The 21,283-nt window shown below is 40.9% G+C and overlaps 1 protein-coding gene across 2 annotated transcripts in view; it reads left to right on the forward strand.

Annotated features, from left to right (window-relative positions):
- Window positions 1–21,283, forward strand: part of LOC124006282 (collagen alpha-1(XXVI) chain-like) — a 68,124-nt gene that overhangs the window by 20,977 nt on the left and 25,864 nt on the right. For both annotated transcript variants that reach the window (XM_046316202.1, XM_046316203.1), the window contains exons 4-7: window positions 19,729–19,790; window positions 19,944–20,070; window positions 20,694–20,783; window positions 20,986–21,114. In XM_046316202.1, coding sequence (XP_046172158.1) covers window positions 19,729–19,790; window positions 19,944–20,070; window positions 20,694–20,783; window positions 20,986–21,114 — 408 coding nt within the window. The remainder of the gene's footprint in view (window positions 1–19,728; window positions 19,791–19,943; window positions 20,071–20,693; window positions 20,784–20,985; window positions 21,115–21,283) is intronic.

The following is a 21,283-nucleotide window of genomic DNA, read 5'->3' on the forward strand; positions in this document are numbered from 1 at the left end:
CCTTCCTCTCTTCCTAACTCAGCTCTCCCTTCCTCTCTTCCTAACTCAGCTCTCCCTTCCTCTCTTCCTCCCTCAGCTCTCCCTTGCTCTCCTCCTCCCTCAGCTCTCCCTTCCTCTCTTCCTAACTCAGCTCTCCCTTCCTCTCTTCCTAACTCAGCTCTCCCTTCCTCTCCTCCTCCCTCAGCTCTCCCTTCCTCTCCTCCTCCCTCAGCTCTCCCTTCCTCTCCTCCTCTCTAAAGCTCTCGCTTTCTCTCCTTCCCTGGGTTCTCCTTTCCATTTCTCTCTCTCTCGGTCCCTACCTACCAACCCTCTCTCCCTCTCTCCTCCAATCTGTATTTCCTCACTTCCTAACTCAGCTCTCCCTTCCTCTCCTCCTCCCTCAGCTCTCCCTTCCTCTCCTCCTCCCTCTGCTCTCCCTTCCTCTCCTCCTCCCTCAGCTCTCCCTTCCTCTCCTCCTCTCTAAAGCTCTCGCTTTCTCTCCTTCCCTGGGTTCTCCTTTCCATTTCTCTCTCTCTCTGTCCCTACCTACCAACCCTCTCTCCCTCTCTCCTCCAACCTGTATTTCCTCTCTTCTCAGTTAAAGTGATAAAACAGCACCATATCCCCCATGTGGTGTAATGTTTGACTCTTACAGTGAGAGGGCACGATGAGTAATGTGACTGCCTATGGCTGTTCTGAGAGCAGACGGAAGCCAGACAGTCACCATTGACCCCTAGGCGGTTCGGGAGATCCGTACCTGATCCTGGACCTGTCAGTTTGTCTGTGTCCTAAGGGCATCTATCTGAACAGTATGTAGTTGTCGTGTCCTGATGATGTGTAGATCAACAGTCTGTAGTTGTCGTGTCCTGATGATGTGTAGATCAACAGTCTGTAGTTGTCGTGTCCTGATGATGTGTAGATCAACAGTCTGTAGTTGTCGTGTCCTGATGATGTGTAGATCAACAGTCTGTAGTTGTCGTGTCCTGATGATGTGTAGATCAACAGTCTGTAGTTGTCGTGTCCTGATGATGTGTAGATCAACAGTCTGTAGTTGTCGTGTCCTGGGCCAGATGATGTGGATGTTTTGGCTGTGAAGCAGTCTGGATTGTAAACTGATCAACCGTTGCATTCTCAGAGTATGAGAGAATGACAGAGTGTGTATATGTGCGTGTGTGCGTGTGTGTGCTTGCTTGTGTGTGAGAGAGAGAGAGCATGAGAGAAGGAACGTCCAAGTCTCATTGGCCCTGTTATGACAACCCCTGGCTTGCTGAGCTGGTAATGTCATGTGACTGGATGGGTCCCTTCTAATGACTCCATATATGTTATGATGAAGTCAGTCATTCAGTCAGTCACTACAGAGCCTGCCCACTGGCATCCTCTAAAATATAATGTCGTACTACTGACCTCTATTGAGTTCTGGGTTCATAAGTGTTAAGATGAAGAGATGAGTGTCACATGACCAGTTTCCCAGTCCCTGCCGATGGAAAAACATCCCCACAGCATGATGCTGCCACCACCGTGCTTCACCGTAGGGATGGTGTTCTTGGGGTGCTGCGAGGTGTTGGGTTTGTGCCAGACAAAGTGTTTTTCTTGATTGCCAAAAAGCTCAATTTTAGTCTCCCCTGTCCAGAGTACCTTCTTCCATATGTTTGGGGAGTCTCCCACGTGCCTTTTGACGAACACCAAACGTGTTTGCTTATTTTTGGGGGGCAGTCTTCTGTAAAGCCCAGCTCTGTGGAGTGTACGGCTTAGTGGTCCTATGGACAGATACTCCAATCTCCGCTGTGGAGCTTTGCAGCTCCTTCAGGGTTATCTTTGGTCTCTTTGTTGCCTCTCTGATTAATGCCCTCCTTGCCTGGTCTGTGAGTTTTGGTTGGCGGCTCTCTCTTGGCAGGTTTGTTGTTGTGCCATATTCTTTCCATTTTTTAATAATGGATTTAATGGTGCTCTGTGGGATGTTCATCGTTTCTGATATTATTTTAGAACCCAACCCTGATCTGTACTTCTCCACAACTTTGTCCCTGACCTGTTTGGAGAACTCCTTGGTCTTCATGGTGCCACTTGCTTGGTGGTGCCCCTTGCTTAGTGGTGTTGCAGACACTGGGGCCTTTCAGAACAGGTGTATATGTACTGAGATCATGTGACACTTAGATTGCACACAGGTGGACTTTATTTAACTAATTATGTGACTTCTGAAGGTAACTGGTTGCACCAGATCTTATTGAGGGGCTTCATAGCAAAGGGGGGAATACATTATGCACACACCACTTTTCCATTTTTTATTTTTTATTCATTTCACTTCACCAATTTGGACTATTGTGTGTCTGTCAATTACATGAAATCCAAATAAAAATCAATTTAAATTACAGGTTGTAATGCAACAGAATAGGAAAAACATCAAGGGGGATGAATACCTTTGCAAGGCATTGTATATACCATAGTATAGATCTATATAACCATAGTATAGATCTATATAACCATAGTGTAGATCTATATAACCATAGTATAGATCTATATAACCATAGTATAGATCTATATAACCATAGTGTAGATCTATATAACCATAGTATAGATCTATATAACCATAGTGTAGATCTATATAACCATAGTATAGATCTATATAACCATAGTATAGATCTATATAACCATAGTGTAGATCTATATAACCATAGTATAGATCTATATAACCATAGTGTAGATCTATATAACCATAGTATAGATCTATATAACCATAGTATAGATCTATATAACCATAGTGTAGATCTATATAAATCATAGTGTAGATCTATATAACCATAGTATATATCTATATAACCATAGTATAGATCTATATAACCATAGTGTAGATCTATATAACAATAATGTAGATCTATATAACCATAGTGTAGATCTATATAACCATAGTATAGATCTATATAACCATAGTGTAGATCTATATAACCATAGTATAGATCTATTTAACCATAGATCTATATAACCATAGTATAGATCTATATAACTATAGTGTAGATCTATATAACCATAGTATAGATCTATATAACCATAGTGTAGATCTATATAACCATAGTATAGATCTATATAACCATAGTAACCATAGATCTATATAACCATAGTATAGATCTATATAACCATAGTATAGATCTATATAACCATAGTGTAGATCTATATAACAATAATGTAGATCTATATAACCATAGTATAGATCTATATAACCATAGTATAGATCTATATAACCATAGTATAGATCTATATAACCATAGTATAGATCTATATAACCATAGTGTAGATCTATATAACAATAATGTAGATCTATATAACCATAGTATAGATCTATATAACCATAGTGTAGATCTATATAACCATAGTATAGATCTATATAACCTATAGTATAGATCTATATAACCATAGTATAGATCTATATAACCATAGTATAGATCTATATAACCATAGTGTAGATCTATATAACCATAGTATAGATCTATATAACCATAGTATAGATCTATTTAACCATAGTATAGATCTATATAACCATAGTGTAGATCTATATAATCTAATAATGTAGATCTATATAACCATAGTATAGATCTATATAACCATAGTATAGATCTATATAACCATAGTGTAGATCTATATAAATCATAGTGTAGATCAATATAAACCATAGTGTAGATCTATATATACTTCTATATAACCATAGTGTAGATCTATATAACCATAGTGTAGATCTATATAACCATAATGTAGATCTATATAACCATAGTATAGATCTATTTAACCATAGTATAGATCTATATAACCATAGTAACCAGATCTATATAACAATAATGTAGATCTATATAACCATAGTATAGATCTATATAACCATAGTATAGATCTATTTAACCATAGTATAGATCTATATAACCATAGTGTAGATCTATATAACAATAATGTAGATCTATATAACCATAGTATAGATCTATATAACCATAGTATAGATCTATATAACCATAGTGTAGATCTATATAAACCATAGTGTAGATCAATATAAACCATAGTGTAGATCTATATAACCATAGTGTAGATCTATATAACCATAGTATAGATCTATATAACCATAGTATAGATCTATATAACCATAGTATAGATCTATATAACAATAATGTAGATGTATATAACCATAGTGTAGATCTATATAACCATAGTATAGATCTATATAACCATAGTATAGATCTATATAACCATAGTATAGATCTATATAACCATAGTATAGATCTATATAACCATAGTGTAGATCTATATAACCATAGTATAGATCTATATAACCATAGTATAGATCTATATAACCATAGTGTAGATCTATATAACCATAGTATAGATCTATATAACCATAGTGTAGATCTATATAACCATAGTATAGATCTATATAACCATAGTGTAGATCTATATAACAATAATGTAGATCTATATAACCATAGTGTAGATCTATATAACCATAGTATAGATCTATATAACCATAGTGTAGATCTATATAACCATAGTATAGATCTATATAACCATAGTATAGATCTATATAACCATAGTGTAGATCTATATAACCATAGTATAGATCTATATAACCATAGTGTAGATCTATATAACCATAGTATAGATCTATATAACCATAGTGTAGATCTATATAACCATAGTATAGATCTATATAACCATAGTATAGATCTATATAACCATAGTGTAGATCTATATAACAATAATGTAGATCTATATAACCATAGTATAGATATATATAACCATAGTATAGATCTATATATACCATAGTATAGATCTATATAACCATAGTATAGATCTATATAACCATAGTGTAGATCTATATAACAATAATGTAGATCTATATAACCATAGTATAGATCTATATAACCATAGTGTAGATCTATATAAGCATAGTATAGATCTATATAACCATAGTATAGATCTATATAACCATAGTATAGATCTATATAACCATAGTATAGATCTATATAACCATAGTGTAGATGTATATAACCATAGTATAGATCTATATAACCATAGTATAGATCTATTTAACCATAGTATAGATCTATATAACCATAGTGTAGATCTATATAACAATAATGTAGATCTATATAACCATAGTATAGATCTATATAACCATAGTATAGATCTATATAACCATAGTGTAGATCTATATAAATCATAGTGTAGATCAATATAAACCATAGTGTAGATCTATATATACTTCTATATAACCATAGTGTAGATCTATATAACCATAGTGTAGATCTATATAACCATAATGTAGATCTATATAACCATAGTATAGATCTATTTAACCATAGTATAGATCTATATAACCATAGTGTAGATCTATATAACAATAATGTAGATCTATATAACCATAGTATAGATCTATATAACCATAGTATAGATCTATTTAACCATAGTATAGATCTATATAACCATAGTGTAGATCTATATAACAATAATGTAGATCTATATAACCATAGTATAGATCTATATAACCATAGTATAGATCTATATAACCATAGTGTAGATCTATATAAACCATAGTGTAGATCAATATAAACCATAGTGTAGATCTATATAACCATAGTGTAGATCTATATAACCATAGTATAGATCTATATAACCATAGTATAGATCTATATAACCATAGTATAGATCTATATAACAATAATGTAGATGTATATAACCATAGTGTAGATCTATATAACCATAGTATAGATCTATATAACCATAGTATAGATCTATATAACCATAGTGTAGATCTATATAACCATAGTATAGATCTATATAACCATAGTATAGATCTATATAAACATAGTGTAGATCTATATAACCACAGTGTAGATCTATATAACCATAGTGTAGATCTATATAACCATAGTGTAGATCTATATAACCATAGTATAGATCTATATAACCATAGTATAGATCTATATATACTTCTATATAACCATAGTGTAGATCTATATAACCATAGTGTAGATCTATATAACCATAGTGTAGATCTATATATACTTCTATATAACCATAGTGTAGATCTATATAACCATAGTGTAGATCTATATAACCATAGTGTAGATCTATATATACTTCTATATAACCATAGTGTAGATCTATATAACCATAGTGTAGATCTATATATACTTCTATATAACCATAGTGTAGATCTATATAACCATAGTGTAGATCTATATAACCAAAGTGTAGATCTATATATACTTCTATATAACCATAGTGTAGATCTATATATACTTCTATATAACCATAGTGTAGATCTATATATACTTCTATATAACCATAGTGTAGATCTATATAACCATAGTGTAGATCTATATAACCATAGTGTAGATATATATAACCATAGTGTAGATCTATATAACCACAGTGTAGATCTATATAACCACAGTGTAGATCTATATAACCACAGTGTAGATCTATATAACCATAGTGTAGATCTATATAACCATAGTGTAGATCTATATAACCACAGTGTAGATATATAACCATAGTGTAGATCTATATAACCATAGTGTAGATCTATATAACCATAGTGTAGATCTATATAACCATAGTGTAGATATACAGTGGGGAGAACAAGTATTCGATACACTGCCAATTTTGCAGGTTTTCCTACTTACAAAGCATGTAGAGGTCTGTAATTTGTATCATAGGTACACTTCAACTGTGAGAGACGGAATCTAAAACAAAAATCCAGAAAATCACATTGTATGATTTTTAAGTAATTCTTATTTACAATGACGGCCTAGGAACAGTGGGTTAACTGCCTTGTTCAGGGGCAGAACAACAGATTTTTACCTTGTCAGCTCGAAGGATTTGATCTAGCAACTTTTCGGTTACTGGCCCAACGCTCTAACCACTAGGCTACCTGCCAACTCTACACTCTAACCACTAGGCTACCTACCTCCTCTACACTCTAACCACTAGGCTACCTGCCACCTCTACACTCTAACCACTAGGCTAGCTGCCACCTCTACACTCTAACCACTAGGCTACCTGCCTCCTCTACACTCTAACCACTAGGCTACCTGCCTCCTCTACACTCTAACCACTAGGCTACCTGCCTCCTCTACACTCTAACCTCTAGGCTACCTGCCACCTCTACACTCTAACCACTAGGCTACCTGCCTCCTCTACACTCTAACCACTAGGCTACCTGCCTCCTCTACACTCTAACCACTAGGCTAACTACCTCCTCTACACTCTAACCACTAGGCTACCTGCCACCTCTACACTCTAACCACTAGGCTACCTGCCTCCTCTACACTCTAACCACTAGGCTACCTGCCTCCTCTACACTCTAACCACTAGGCTACCCTGCCTCCTCTACACTCTAACCACTAGGCTACCTGCCTCCTCTACACTCTAACCACTAGGCTAGCTGCCTCCTCTACACTCTAACCACTAGGCTACCCTGCCTCCTCTACACTCTAACCACTAGGCTACCTGCCTCCTCTACACTCTAACCACTAGGCTAGCTGCCTCCTCTACACTTTAACCACTAGGCTAGCTGCCGCCTCTACACTCTAACCACTAGGCTACCCTGCCTCCTCTACACTCTAACCTCTAGGCTACCTGCCACCTCTACACTCTAACCACTAGGCTACCCTGCCGCCTCTACACTCTAACCACTAGGCTAGCTGCCTCCCCAATTTATGCAGAAATCCAGGTAATTCCAAAGGGTTCACATTCTTCTTCTTGCCGCTATATTATAACCATAGTCCTGATCTATGGTGCCGAATTTCTGCCCGCGAGAGATTACCGTACTACTAGCACACTTGGAAAACCAATCAAGCGCTTGGAGATCAACTGATTCATTGAATTATCTTTGTTAGTATTGGGCTGTAACAAAAGCCTGCACATATTGTGAGACATCAGGACTAGAATTGCAGAACACTGTTTTGGAGTCTAGGTTTGGTTGTGAGCGGTCAGTAGGCTGGCATGGGGATGAGAAATTCCGTATGGTCTCGCAGTGGAGAGTTGGGCATCCTTGGCATCCTGGTTTGGGCACAGAGCGTTCAGCGCCTACCGCTCCTGTTGCCAGCGATTGCCGACCACATGCTGGTCCTGGGCAGACACAGCACAGACTGCTGGGATACGGCCAGCCCTGGGAGGCTGTCTATGACATGACACCCTACCAGATAGACACGCATACTGTACACTCGCTGACACTGCCCACCTCTCTGTGTATCTTGGGGAAGTGACAGCATTCTCTTTCCTGTGTCTGTCTCTCTTGAGGGCTGCGTGCCTTAGCAATGAGGATGGTCCAATGCGCGCACACACACACACACACAACCGCACATTCACGCGCACACGCACACACACACACGCACCGCACACTGTACTTGCTCCATGAACCTCAAGCATCTTCAATAGAGCTCGGCGGCTGCTTTATCCAATAGTATTAATGAATATAGAGCTTGGCGGCTGCTTTATCCAATAGTATTAATGAATATAGAGCTCGGCGGCTGCTTTATCCAATAGTATTAATGAATATAGAGCTTGGCGTCTGCTTTATCCAATAGTATTAATGAATATAGAGCTCAGCGGCTGCTTTATCCAATAGTATTAATGAATATAGAGCTCGGCGGCTGCTTTATCCAATAGTATTAATGAATATAGAGCTAGGCGTCTGCTTTATCCAATAGTATTAATGAATATAGAGCTCAGCGGCTGCTTTATCCAATAGTATTCATGAATATAGAGCTCGTTGGCTGCTTTATCCAATAGTATTAATGAATATAGAGCTCGTTGGCTGCTTGATCCAATAGTATTAATGAATATAGAGCTCGTTAGCTGCTTGATCCAATAGTATTAATGAATATAGAGCTCGTTGGCTGCTTTATCCAATGGTATTAATGAATATAGAGCTCGTTGGCTGCTTAATTCCAATAGTATTAATGAATATAGAGCTCGGCGGTGTAACGTAGTTCGTCTGTTGTTTGCAGAGAGTCAGACCGAAATGCAGCGTGTAGGTTACTCATGACTTTTAATGAAGATAATGCGGTACATGAAATAACTGAAGAAGAAAACAACAAACGAGTGAAACTAATTACAGCCTTTCTGGTGACTAACACAGAGACAGGTACAATCACCCACGAAATACAACGCGCACTCAGGCTACCTAAATACGGTTCCCAATCCGAGACAACGAGAATCAGCTGACCCCAATTAGGAATCGCCTCAGGCAGCCAAGCCTAACTAGACACACCCCTAATAATACACACTCCCAATTAATACAACCCCAATACGAAATACAACATATAAACCCATGTCACACCCTGGCCTACCCAAACATATAACAAAAACACAAGATACAATGACCAAGGCGTGACAGAACCCCCCCCCCCTAAGGTGCGGACTCCGGCACGCACCTCAAGAGCATAGGGAGAGTCCGGCTGGGCGTCTGTCCATGGTGGCGGTTCTGGCTCGGGACGTGGACCCCACTCCATAAATGTCCTATTTCCTCCCCTTCGCGTCCTAGGATAATCCACCTTCTCCGCCGACCATGGCCTAATAGTCCTCACCCTGATCCCCACATAACTGAGGGGCAGCTCGGGACCGAGGGGCAGCTCGGGACAGAGGGGCAGCTCGGGACAGAGGGGCAGCTCGGGACAGAGGGGAAACTCAGGACAGAGGGGCAACTCAAGATAGAGGGGCAGCTCAGGACAGCAGGGCAGCTCAGGACAGCAGGGCAGCTCGGGACAGAGGGGCAGCCCGGGACAGAGGGGAAGCCCGGTACTGAGAGGGAGCCCAGTACAGAGAGGAAGCCTAGTACAGAGAGGAAGCCTAGTACTGAGAGGAAGCTCAGTACTGAGAGGAAGCTCAGGCAGGTAGTAGGCTCCGGTAAATCCTGGCTGGCTGGTGGAACTGGATGATTCAGGTTGTCTGGCCGATCTAGAAGATCTTGGCAGACTGGCACTTCTGGCGGATCCTGGCAGACTGGCACTTCTGGTGGATCCTGGCAGACTGGTGACGCTGGGCCGACTGGCGGCGCTGGGCAGACAGGAGACTCCGGCAGCGCAGGAGAGGAGAAAGGCTCTGGCTGCGCTAAACAGGCTGGAGACTCCGATAGCACAGGAGGGGAGAAAAGCACTGGCTGTGCTGAACAGGCGAGGCGCACTGGAGGCCTGGTGCGTGGTGCTGGAACTGGTGGTAGTGGCGCGAGGACACGCACAGGAAGCCTGGTGCGGGGAGCTGCTACCGGAGGACTGGTGTGTAGAGGTGGCTCTGGATAGACCGGACCGTGCAGGCGCACTGGAGCTCTTGAGCACCGAGCCTGTCCAAGCTTACCTGGCTCGATGCCCACTCTAGCCCGGCCAATAGGAAGGGCTGGTATGTGTCGCAGCTGGCTCTGCACCCGCACTGGAAACACCATGCGCTCCATAGCATAACACGGTGCCTGTCCGGTCTCTCTAGCCCAACGGTGAGCACAGGGAGTATGCGCAGGTTTCCTACCTGGCATAACTATTCTCCCTTTTAGCTCCCCCAATACATTTTTTGGGGTGACTTTCCGGTTTCCAACCGCGTCGCCGTGCTGCCTCCTCATACTTGTGCCTCTCCGCTTTAGCTGCTTCTATTTCCTCCTTGGGAAGGCGATATTCTCCCGGCTGCGCCCAGGGTCCTTTATATTGCTGCTCCTCACAATTAACAGGGAGAGTAGGCTCAGGTCTGACTCCTGACTCTGCCACTCTCTCTCTGCGCTTTCCCCGTTACCTACGGTTTTCGCTCTGTAAAGCCGTGCTTTCCTTTTCGATTCCATACTTGTATAGCCCTCTTCGCATTGCTGTAGGGAATCCCAGGCGGGCTCCTGCACTCGCTCTGGGTCGGCCGCCCACCTGTCGATTTCTTCCCACGTCATATAATCCCTGCTTCTGCCGTCCATATCGTCCTCCTTTAGCTCCTGCCAGTTCACACGCTGCTCGGTCTGTGAATGGTGTGGGTGATTCTGTAACGAACTTCGTCTGTTGTTTGAAGAGAGTCAGACCGAAATGCCGCGTGTAGGTTACTCATGACTTTTAATGAAGATAATACGGTACATGAAATAACTGAAAATACGAAAACAACAAACGAGTGAAACTAATTACAGCCTATCTGGTGACTAACACAGAGACAGGTACAATCACCCACGAAATACAACGCGCACTCAGGCTACCTAAATACGGTTCCCAATCCGAGACAACGAGAATCAGCTGACTCCAATTAGGAATCGCCTCAGGCAGCCAAGCCTAACTAGACACACCCCTAATAATACACACTCCCAATACTACAAACCCCAATACGAAATACAACATATAAACCCATGTCACACCCTGGCCTACCCAAACATATAACAAAAACACAAGATACAATGACCAAGGCGTGACAGGAGGCTGCTTTATCCAATAGTATTAATGAATATAGAGCTCGGCGGCTGCTTTATCCAATAGTATTAATGAATATAGAGCTCGGTGGCTGCTTTATCCAATAGTATTAATGAATATAGAGCTCAGCGGCTGCTTTATCCAATAGTTTTGCATGAATATAGAGCTCGGTGGCTGCTTTATCCAATAATATTAATGAATATAGAGCTCGGCGGCTGCTTTATCCAATAGTATTAATGAATATAGAGCTCAGCGGCTGCTTTATCCAATAGTATTAATGAATATAGAGCTCGGCGGCTGCTTTATCCAATAGTATTAATGAATATAGAGCTCGGCGGCTGCTTTATCCAATAGTATTAATGAATATAGAGCTCGGCGGCTGCTTTATCCAATAGTATTGAATTAATCAATGCATAGATAATACATAGTTGAAACATAAATTAAAACATGCTGAATTATTCACAACCAGGTCAAAAAATACTGACAGCAACAGGAGAAACGTTGTACTATAACACACAGGGGTTTATCTTTACACTATACACATCTTGCCCTCCAGCTAAGTCTGCTGTGTATAACACATTTTAACATTTAAGTCATTTAGCAGACGCTCTTATCCAGAGCGACTTACAAATTGGTGCATTCACCTTATGACATCCAGTGGAACAACCACTTTACAATAGTGCATCTAAATATTTTAAGGGGAGGGAGGGGGGGGGGTGAGAAGGATTACTTTATCCTATCCTAGGTATTCCTTAAAGAGGTGGGGTTTCAGGTGTCTCCGGAAGGTGGTGATTGACTCCGCTGTCCTGGCGTCGTGAGGGAGTTTGTTCCACCATTGGGGAGCCAGAGCAGCGAACAGTTTTGACTGGGCTGAGCGGGAACTGTACTTCCTCAGTGGTAGGGAGGCGAGCAGGCCAGAGGTGGATGAACGCAGTGCCCTTATTTGGGTGTAGGGCCTGATCAGAGCCTGGAGGTACTGAGGTGCTGTTCCCCTCACAGCTCCATAGGCAAACACCATGGTCTTGTAGCGGATGCGAGCTTCAACTGGAAGCCAGTGGAGAGAGCGGAGGAGCGGGGTGACGTGAGAGAACTTGGGAAGGTTGAACACTAGACGGGCTGTACTATAACACACAGGGGTTTATCTTGGAAGAGAGGATGGGAAATTCAATAAACAATCAAATATCTGATTTGTATTTAGTCAAGAGATGGCTGTAGAACTACACTGTAGTGATGTATATTTAGTCAAGAGATGGCTGTAGAACTACACTATAGTGATGTATATTTAGTCCAGAGATGGCTGTAGAACTACACTATAGTGATGTATATTTAGTCAAGAGATGGCTGTAGAACTACACTATAGTGATGTATATTTAGTCAAGAGATGGCTGTAGAACTACACTATAGTGATGTATATTTAGTCAAGAGATGGCTGTAGAACTACACTATAGTGATGTATATTTAGTCAAGAGATGGCTGTAGAACTACACTATAGTGATGTATATTTAGTCAAGAGATGGCTGTAGAACTACACTATAGTGATGTATATTTAGTCAAGAGATGGCTGTAGAACTACACTATAGTGATTTATATTTAGTCAAGAGATGGCTGTAGAACTACACTATAGTGATGTATATTTAGTCAAGAGATGGCTGTAGAACTACACTATAGTGATGTATATTTAGTCCAGAGATGGCTGTAGAACTACACTATAGTGATGTATATTTAGTCAAGAGATGGCTGTAGAACTACACTATAGTGATGTATATTTAGTCAAGAGATGGCTGTAGAACTACACTATAGTGATGTATATTTAGTCAAGAGATGGCTGTAGAACTACACTATAGTGATGTATATTTAGTCAAGAGATGGCTGTAGAACTACACTATAGTGATGTATATTTAGTCAAGAGATGGCTGTAGAACTACACTATAGTGATGTATATTTAGTCAAGAGATGGCTGTAGAACTACACTATAGTGATGTATATTTAGTCAAGAGATGGCTGTAGAACTACACTATAGTGATGTATATTTAGTCCAGAGATGGCTGTAGAACTACACTATAGTGATATATATTTAGTCCAGAGATGGCTGTAGAACTACACTATAGTGTATGTTATGATTGTGGATATTACTTAGAGGACCCGTTGTATCTGATAAGTGATGCGGGTGAGGTTATGGACATACCTCCTATTGCCACAGCCTGTTTCTCTATTCCTACTTCTATAGTTAGGTATCTGTAATACATGATCTGTGATACATTATCCGTAATACATTATCCTCAATACATTATCTGTAATACATTATCCGTAATACATTATCCTCAATACATTATCCGTAATACATTATCCTCAATACATTATCTGTAATACATTATCCTCAATACATTATCCGTAATACATTATCCTCAATGCATTATCCGTAATACATTATCCGTAATACATTATCCGTAATACATTATCCTCAATACATTATCTGTAATACATTATCCGTAATACATTATCCTCAATACATTATCCGTAATACATTATCCTCAATACATTATCCGTAATACATTATCCGTAATACATTATCCGTAATACATTATCCGTAATACATTATCATCAATACATTATCCTCAATACATTATCCTCAATACATTATCCTCAATACATTATCCGTAATACATTATCCTCAATACATTATCCGTAATACATTATCCGTAATACATTATCCGTAATACATTATCTGTAATACATTATCCGTAATACATTATCCTTAATACATTATCCATAATACATTATCCGTAATACATTATCCATAATACATTATCCGTAAGACACATGATGCACAACAGGAACCTACAGTATTTATGCAACAAGAAATATGAATGGAAAAATACTTTCCACAGCTGTGTGTGTGTGTGTGTGTGTGTGTGTGTGTGTGTGTGTGTGTGTGTGTGTGTGTGTGTGTGTGTGTGTGTGTGTGTGTGTGTGTGTGTGTGTGTGTGTGTGTGTGTGTGTGTGTTGTTTGACTCAACCTTCTGGGTATCTATGGTGATCAGGTTACAGTCTGTCTTCAGACTCATTTACATAATCATATAGTGCCTGTTACATCCTGGTTCGTATTCAGTAATTATATACAGATGTGGGATTTTAATTTGAGCCTGTTTGCTACAGCAGGAAAATAATCCTGCAGCAACAGGAAATGTGAATTATTATGTGGATTATAAGTAATGGACATTTGTAAGGGTTGAAGTCTGAAATGTAAAAGTGGAAATGACAAAATTCAGAATCCTTTTTTCAAAACCCAAATACAATACAAGTTTTAAGTTTCCTGCAATTGCAGGAAAGTTATGCCGCAACAGGGTGATCAAATTAAGATCCTACATCTGCAGTGGATCATAGAGCAGGATCTTCACATGCTAAAACATGGTACCATATTAACGCTCATTCACTTGATGTTCAACATACAAACCTTGTATAAAATATGTTGAATTTGTACCTTTTTAATAAAACAACGTCACATTGTCAACATTATAGCCAATATCAGAAGAAGAAAAACAACAGGCTGGGCAGCACCTCCTACTGGAGACTGTATCTATTTACAGATACTAGATACTCTTTGGTCTCCATCGACTGATTTAACCAAGCCCTTGTCCTGCCCTCCTTAGCGATGATTTGTGTCACTGACGACTACAAATGTACTATTGTGAGTGATTGTTGAGAGATCTGGGGCGGCAGGGTAGCCTAGTGGTTAGAGCGTTGGCCTAGTAACCAAAAGGTTGCAAGTTCATATCCCCGAGCTGACATGGTACATGGTACAAATCTGGCATTCTGCCCCTGAACAGGCAGTTAACCCACTGTTCCTAGGCTGTCATTGAAATTAAGAATAAAGGTAAAAAAATCAATAAAAAATAAATAGATTTACTGTTGCTGTCAAGGTAATTCTAAAGGGTTTGACCTCAGGCTCGGGTGTAGGGTTTGACCTCAGGCTTGGATGTAGGGTTTGACCTCAGGCTCGGGTGTAGGGTTTGACCTCAGGCTCGGGTGTAGGGTTTGACCTCAGGCTCGGGTGTAGGGTTTGACCTCAGGCTCGGTGTAGGGTTTGACCTCAGGCTCGGATGTAGGGTTTGACCATAACCCAATTTTTTAAATTTTTTTAACTTAGATTCTTGGTTGAGATGGAGAGGTGAATCCATCTCCTTCAAATGTTGATATTTGGTTGCGTTGACAACCAAACACAATTCAACATCCCTTTTGAAATACAGTAAATGACCCATTAACATGTTGACAAATTATTTGTTGGGATTCACTTCTCCAAAACTAAAAGTTAAAGAATGGGATTTAGCCAGTGGCTCAGATGGAACTATCCAAGCAGTAGATATACATGTCTTTTAAATGTTGATATCTGGTTGTGGTGTCAACTAAACACATTTCAATATTACTTTAAACACAGTAAACAGCCTAAAGTTAAGGCTCTTAATATTAAACTAATGTCACATTCAACCTTAAAATATGGCCATGTAACTGTTATTCATTTTAAGGTTACTGTAACTATAAATGTCTACTTATGTAGTAGTATAACATGCAAAGGTCGTAGGTCAGTGGGAGATGTTCACAATCTGCGCAGAATCTCCAACAGCATTGATCACTTGCTCTATGTACGTTTAATGTAATCTCAACCAGCTGCAATCCAGGTGATTTGGTTCTGCTATTGAATGAAGCACAGTGATAATGCATTCATACAGTAAATCCTACAACTAAATTAAATCATTTTTATTCCAATTTGAACTTTGTTGTGCTTTTAAATGGTTGAAAGTGCAGTGATAACTCATAGTGATAACTCATAGTGATAACATGGTGATAACTCATAGTGATAACTCATAGTGATAACTCATAGTGATAACTCATAGTGATAACTCATAGTGATAACACAGTGATAACTCATATTGATAACATAGTGATAACTCATAGTGATAACTCATAGTAATAACTCAGAGTGATAACTCATAGTGATAACTCATAGTGATAACTCATAGTGATAACTCATAGTGATAACATAGTGATAACTCATAGTGATAACTCATAGTGATAACATAGTGATAACTCATAGTGATAACACATAGTGATAACTCATAGTGATAACTCATAGTGATTACTCATAGTGATAACACATAGTGATAACTCATAGCGATAACTCATAGCGATAACACATAGCGATAACACATAGTGATAACTCATAGTGATAACATAGTGATAACTCATAGTGATAACACATAGTGATAACTCATAGTGATAACACATAGTGATAACTCATAGTGATAACTCATAGTGATAACTCATAGTGATAACTCATAGTGATAACTCATAGTGATAACTCATAGTGATAACACATAGTGATAACTCATAGTGATAACTCATAGTGATAACTCATAGTGATAACTCATAGTGATAACTCATAGTGATAACTCATAGTGATAACTCATAGTGATAACTCATAGTGATAACTCATAGTGATAACTCATAGTGATAACATAGTGATAACTCATAGTGATAACTCATAGTGATAACACATAGTGATAACTCATAGTGATAACTCATAGTGATAACTCATAGTGATAACTCATAGTGATAACATAGCGATAACACATAGTGATAACTCATAGTGATAACTCAGTGATAACTCAGTGATAACTCATAGTGATAACTCATAGTGATAACTCAGTGATAACTCATAGTGATAACTCATAGTGATAACTCATAGTGATAACTCATAGTGATAACTCATAGTGATAACTCATTGTATATTCAGCTAACCTTTTTCTGTCTTTTTGAGTGAGTGTATACAGGTTGTAATCTCATTGGTCAACGTCTCAACCAAATATGACCGAATGATCCCGTTGAAATGACGTGCTGTGTCCAGTGGGCAGTTGTTCTTGTTTTGTCAGTAAAGTTGCCAAAAGTGTATCTGTTTGCAGAGCTAGACAAAAACATGAATGTGATCAGACTCCTCTGAGAATTTAAACAGGATAATGTCATTTGTTTGTTTATTTAGAGCAATACCTTGTTACTGTAATAACTACAGTATAAAGGACTACGTAATTAAATCCTATCCCAAAAACTCAGATCATTCCAAGAAAAATAAATAGAACGAGACTCCATATCTTTGTGTTGCCATGGTGTCATTGTGTTGCCATGGTGTCATTGTGTTGCCGTGGTGTCTTTATGTTGCCGTGGTGTCTTTGTGTTGCCATGGTGTCTTTATGTTGCCATGGTGTCTTTATGTTGCCGTGGTGTCTTTATGTTGCCGTGGTGTCATTACATTGCCATGGTGTTTATTACGTTGCCGTGGTGTCATTACGTTGCCATGGTGTCATTACGTTGCCGTGGTGTCATTACGTTGCCGTGGTGTCATTACATTGCCGTGGTGTCATTACAGATCCCAACATACTTCCTCTGTAGGTTGTGGTTCCACTATGAGTGCTGCGTTTAGTTTTCACACAACAGAAATTTGCCTTTCTCTGCTGTGATGCTTACACTCCCTCCTCCACATGTTGGTATAGATGACCTCTGGCTCACGTTCATGACACGAAGACTCGTCTCTGTGGCGCGTGTTTATGACACAGTAATGACTCCAGATCCCAAGGTGGGGGGGGGGTTAAGGGTGCACCCATCCTGCCCCCGGATGATGGGTAAGAGCTGATATAACCCTGGGTGAGAACAGAGAGGGAGAGAGGGTCATATCACGTCTGTGCCTTAACCAACCCCCCCTGAACTGAACACTCCATATCGGTCTGCACATATATCACCCCCTTACACCCTACCCTACCGATACTCAGTGCAATTGCTCTTATCACAAGGAGCTAATTGGGTTCATTTTGGTCTCACTGAAGTGGCTAGATAAACAGTACTGAGTATGTGGGCAGATTAATTACAGAGGAACGTGTTTGGTTGAGCCCTTGATTGGTGCTTCTGTTTGTAGATGCTTATACCAATGGTAAACCAACACTTTGGACCCCCCCCCCCCCCACACACACACACACACACCTAAACCCTGCCTGTCCTATTTCAGACCATAAACCTCAACGGCTGCCAGTGGAACCCTGTGTACAGTGGTTAAACCATGATATAGGGAAGCCAGAACCGTTTCAGCTCCTTTTATGTTGTTGCAATGACTAGTTATTTATGACTGCTAGTTGTCCATGGCAATGGCATTCTACATCATTAGGTTTGTGTGGCCAGATGTGTCTGTGGAATGGGGAACATTCCGGAACACTTCTGTTCTTGACATTCTATAACAGAACATTTTATTTACAGGCTATACTCATAGACTAACGTTCCTCTGTGCATGTCATGTAGTTTACACAGAGGTGACCAGATTATTATACAAATGGTGTCCTGAGTACCCCATTGACCAGATTATTATATAAATGGTGTCCTGAGTACCCCATTGACCAGATTATTATATAAATGGTGTCCTGCATATCCCATTGACCGGATTAGTATATAAGTGGTGTCCTGAGTACCCCATTGACCAGATTATTATATAAATGGTGTCCTGAGTACCCCATTGACCAGATTATTATATAAATGGTGTCCTGAGTACCCCATTGACCAGATTATTATATAAATGGTGTCCTGAGTACCCCATTGACCAGATTATTATATAAGTGGTGTCCTGAGTACCCCATTGACCAGATTATTATATAAGTGGTGTCCTGAGTACCCCATTGACCAGATTATTACATAAGTGGTGTCCTGAGTACCCCATTGACCAGATTATTATATAAGTGGTGTCCTGAGTACCCCATTGACCAGATTATTATACAAATGGTGTCTCAAATACCCCATTGTGGGAACCAGTAGATTAGTAGATATGATCTTGACTTTCTCTGAAAACAATTAAATGCCAATAAAACCTATTGGATTCACTCATACCCCTCAGAATGTTGCCGTTGAAAGTCTGTGTGTGTGTGTGTGTGTGTGTGTGTGTGTGTGTGTGTGTGTGTGTGTGTGTGTGTGTGTGTGTGTGTGTGTGTGTGTGTGTGTGTGTGTGTGTGTGTGTGTGTGTGTGTGTGTGTGTGTGTGTGTGTGTGTGTGTGTGTGTGTGTGTGTGTGTGTGTGTGTGTGTGTGTGTGTGTTGGAGAGAAAGAGGGAAAGATGATGTTTAGTCTGCCTGAGTGTGATTTAATGAAGAAAATATTTAAGAATAGCTAATAAATTCCTGGATATTGTTTTACGGCTATTGTTCTTTTGTGTGTCTTTTGGCTTCCCAGTAGTGGTGGTATTAACCCACTGCCAGGAGAGGGTGTGTGTGTGTTTGTGTGTGTGTGTGTCTGTCATCTCTCTCCTCTCTCTCTCGTTGCAGAGTGTATGAACTGCACCGGCTTCACTGACATGAACAGCAGACTGAACTACATCGAGTCCAAGGTAAGAAGGCATGACGGGGGAAAAGAGAACAGAGGACATGGAAGAAAGATGGCTGGTTGAAGATGATGACGACGATTAAGAAAATTATGATTATGATGGACGGAAGATTACATCAGTATATTTAATCTGAACCTGGCTCTTCTGTTATTCCAGATTAAACTGCTAGAAGGGGCAGGTTCATCATCACCATCCTTCAACAACTCAACAGAGGTTTCCAGTGATAACGAGGTGTACACCCCTAACCCCACCCCCATAGGCCCTCCATCCTACCTGGAGCCAGGTAACACCCCTAACCCCTCCCCCATAGGCCTTCCATCCTACCTGGAGCCAGGTAACACCCCTAACCCCACCCCCATAGGCCCTCCATCCTACCTGGAGCCAGGTAACACCCCTAACCCCACCCCCATAGGCCCTCCATCCTACCTGGAGCCAGGTAACACCCCTAACCCCGCCCCCATAGGCCCTCCATCCTACCTGGAGCCAGGTAACACCCCTAACCCCACCCCCATAAGCCCTCCATCCTACCTGGAGCCAGGTAACACCCCTAACCCCACCCCCATAGGCCCTCCACCCTACCTGGAGCCAGGTAACACCCTAACCCCACCCCCATAGGCCTTCCATCCTACCTGGAGCCAGGTAACACCCCTAACCCCTCCCCCATAGGCCCTCCATCCTACCTGGAGCCAGGTAACACCCCTAACCCCACCCCCATAGGCCCTCCATCCTACCTGGAGCCAGGTAACACCCCTAACCCCACCCCCATAGGCCCTCCACCCTACCTGGAGCCAGGTAACACCCCTAACCCCTCCCCCATAGGCCCTCCATCCTACCTGCAGTCATAGCTGTATCACACAGCCTTACCTCTCAACATGGTAAACACATTGTTCTGGTTCTGGTCCATAGGAGGAAGAGGACCACCAGGGCCAATCGGATCACCAGGTATTCCAGGCCCAGCTGGCGAGGCAGGGGTTCCAGGACAGACCGGACCGACAGGTGATCAATCCTAAGATTCCTCAGATGGGAATGCATGACATTCGTTCTGGTTTTTCAACATTGTCTTGCGTCAGAAGATTCCGCCTGCGAGCGTTGCGTTGGAATGACGGCGCCTGACGTAAGACAATGCATGTTCAGGTCATTTATCTTCACTATCTGAATGCCTATTGTTGTGAGATGATATGTCCCCTCTGATTCCCAGGGCCAATGGGAGAGCGAGGAAGACCAGGAGAGATCGGTTTTCCAGGCCTCCCCGGACCTCCAGGCCCTCCAAGGCCACATCACTCCTCTACCCAGCCGAGGGGTGACATGTTCGGGTTCGACGAGCAGGGTGAGTGGACCCCCCCATCCCCCCACACACAACCACCATCATCACCATCTCAGCCTCAGTAGATGGTGTTGTTTCCTATGAGCTCTTCCTGTCAACTACGATTGGAACACTGGCCAAGGACCAATGAATGCAGAACAAGGGCAGAGCTAGAAATACAAGCGGTGTAACT

This window comes from Oncorhynchus gorbuscha, linkage group LG19 (assembly GCF_021184085.1).
Source record: "Oncorhynchus gorbuscha isolate QuinsamMale2020 ecotype Even-year linkage group LG19, OgorEven_v1.0, whole genome shotgun sequence".
NCBI classification, from domain to species: Eukaryota; Metazoa; Chordata; class Actinopteri; order Salmoniformes; family Salmonidae; genus Oncorhynchus; species Oncorhynchus gorbuscha.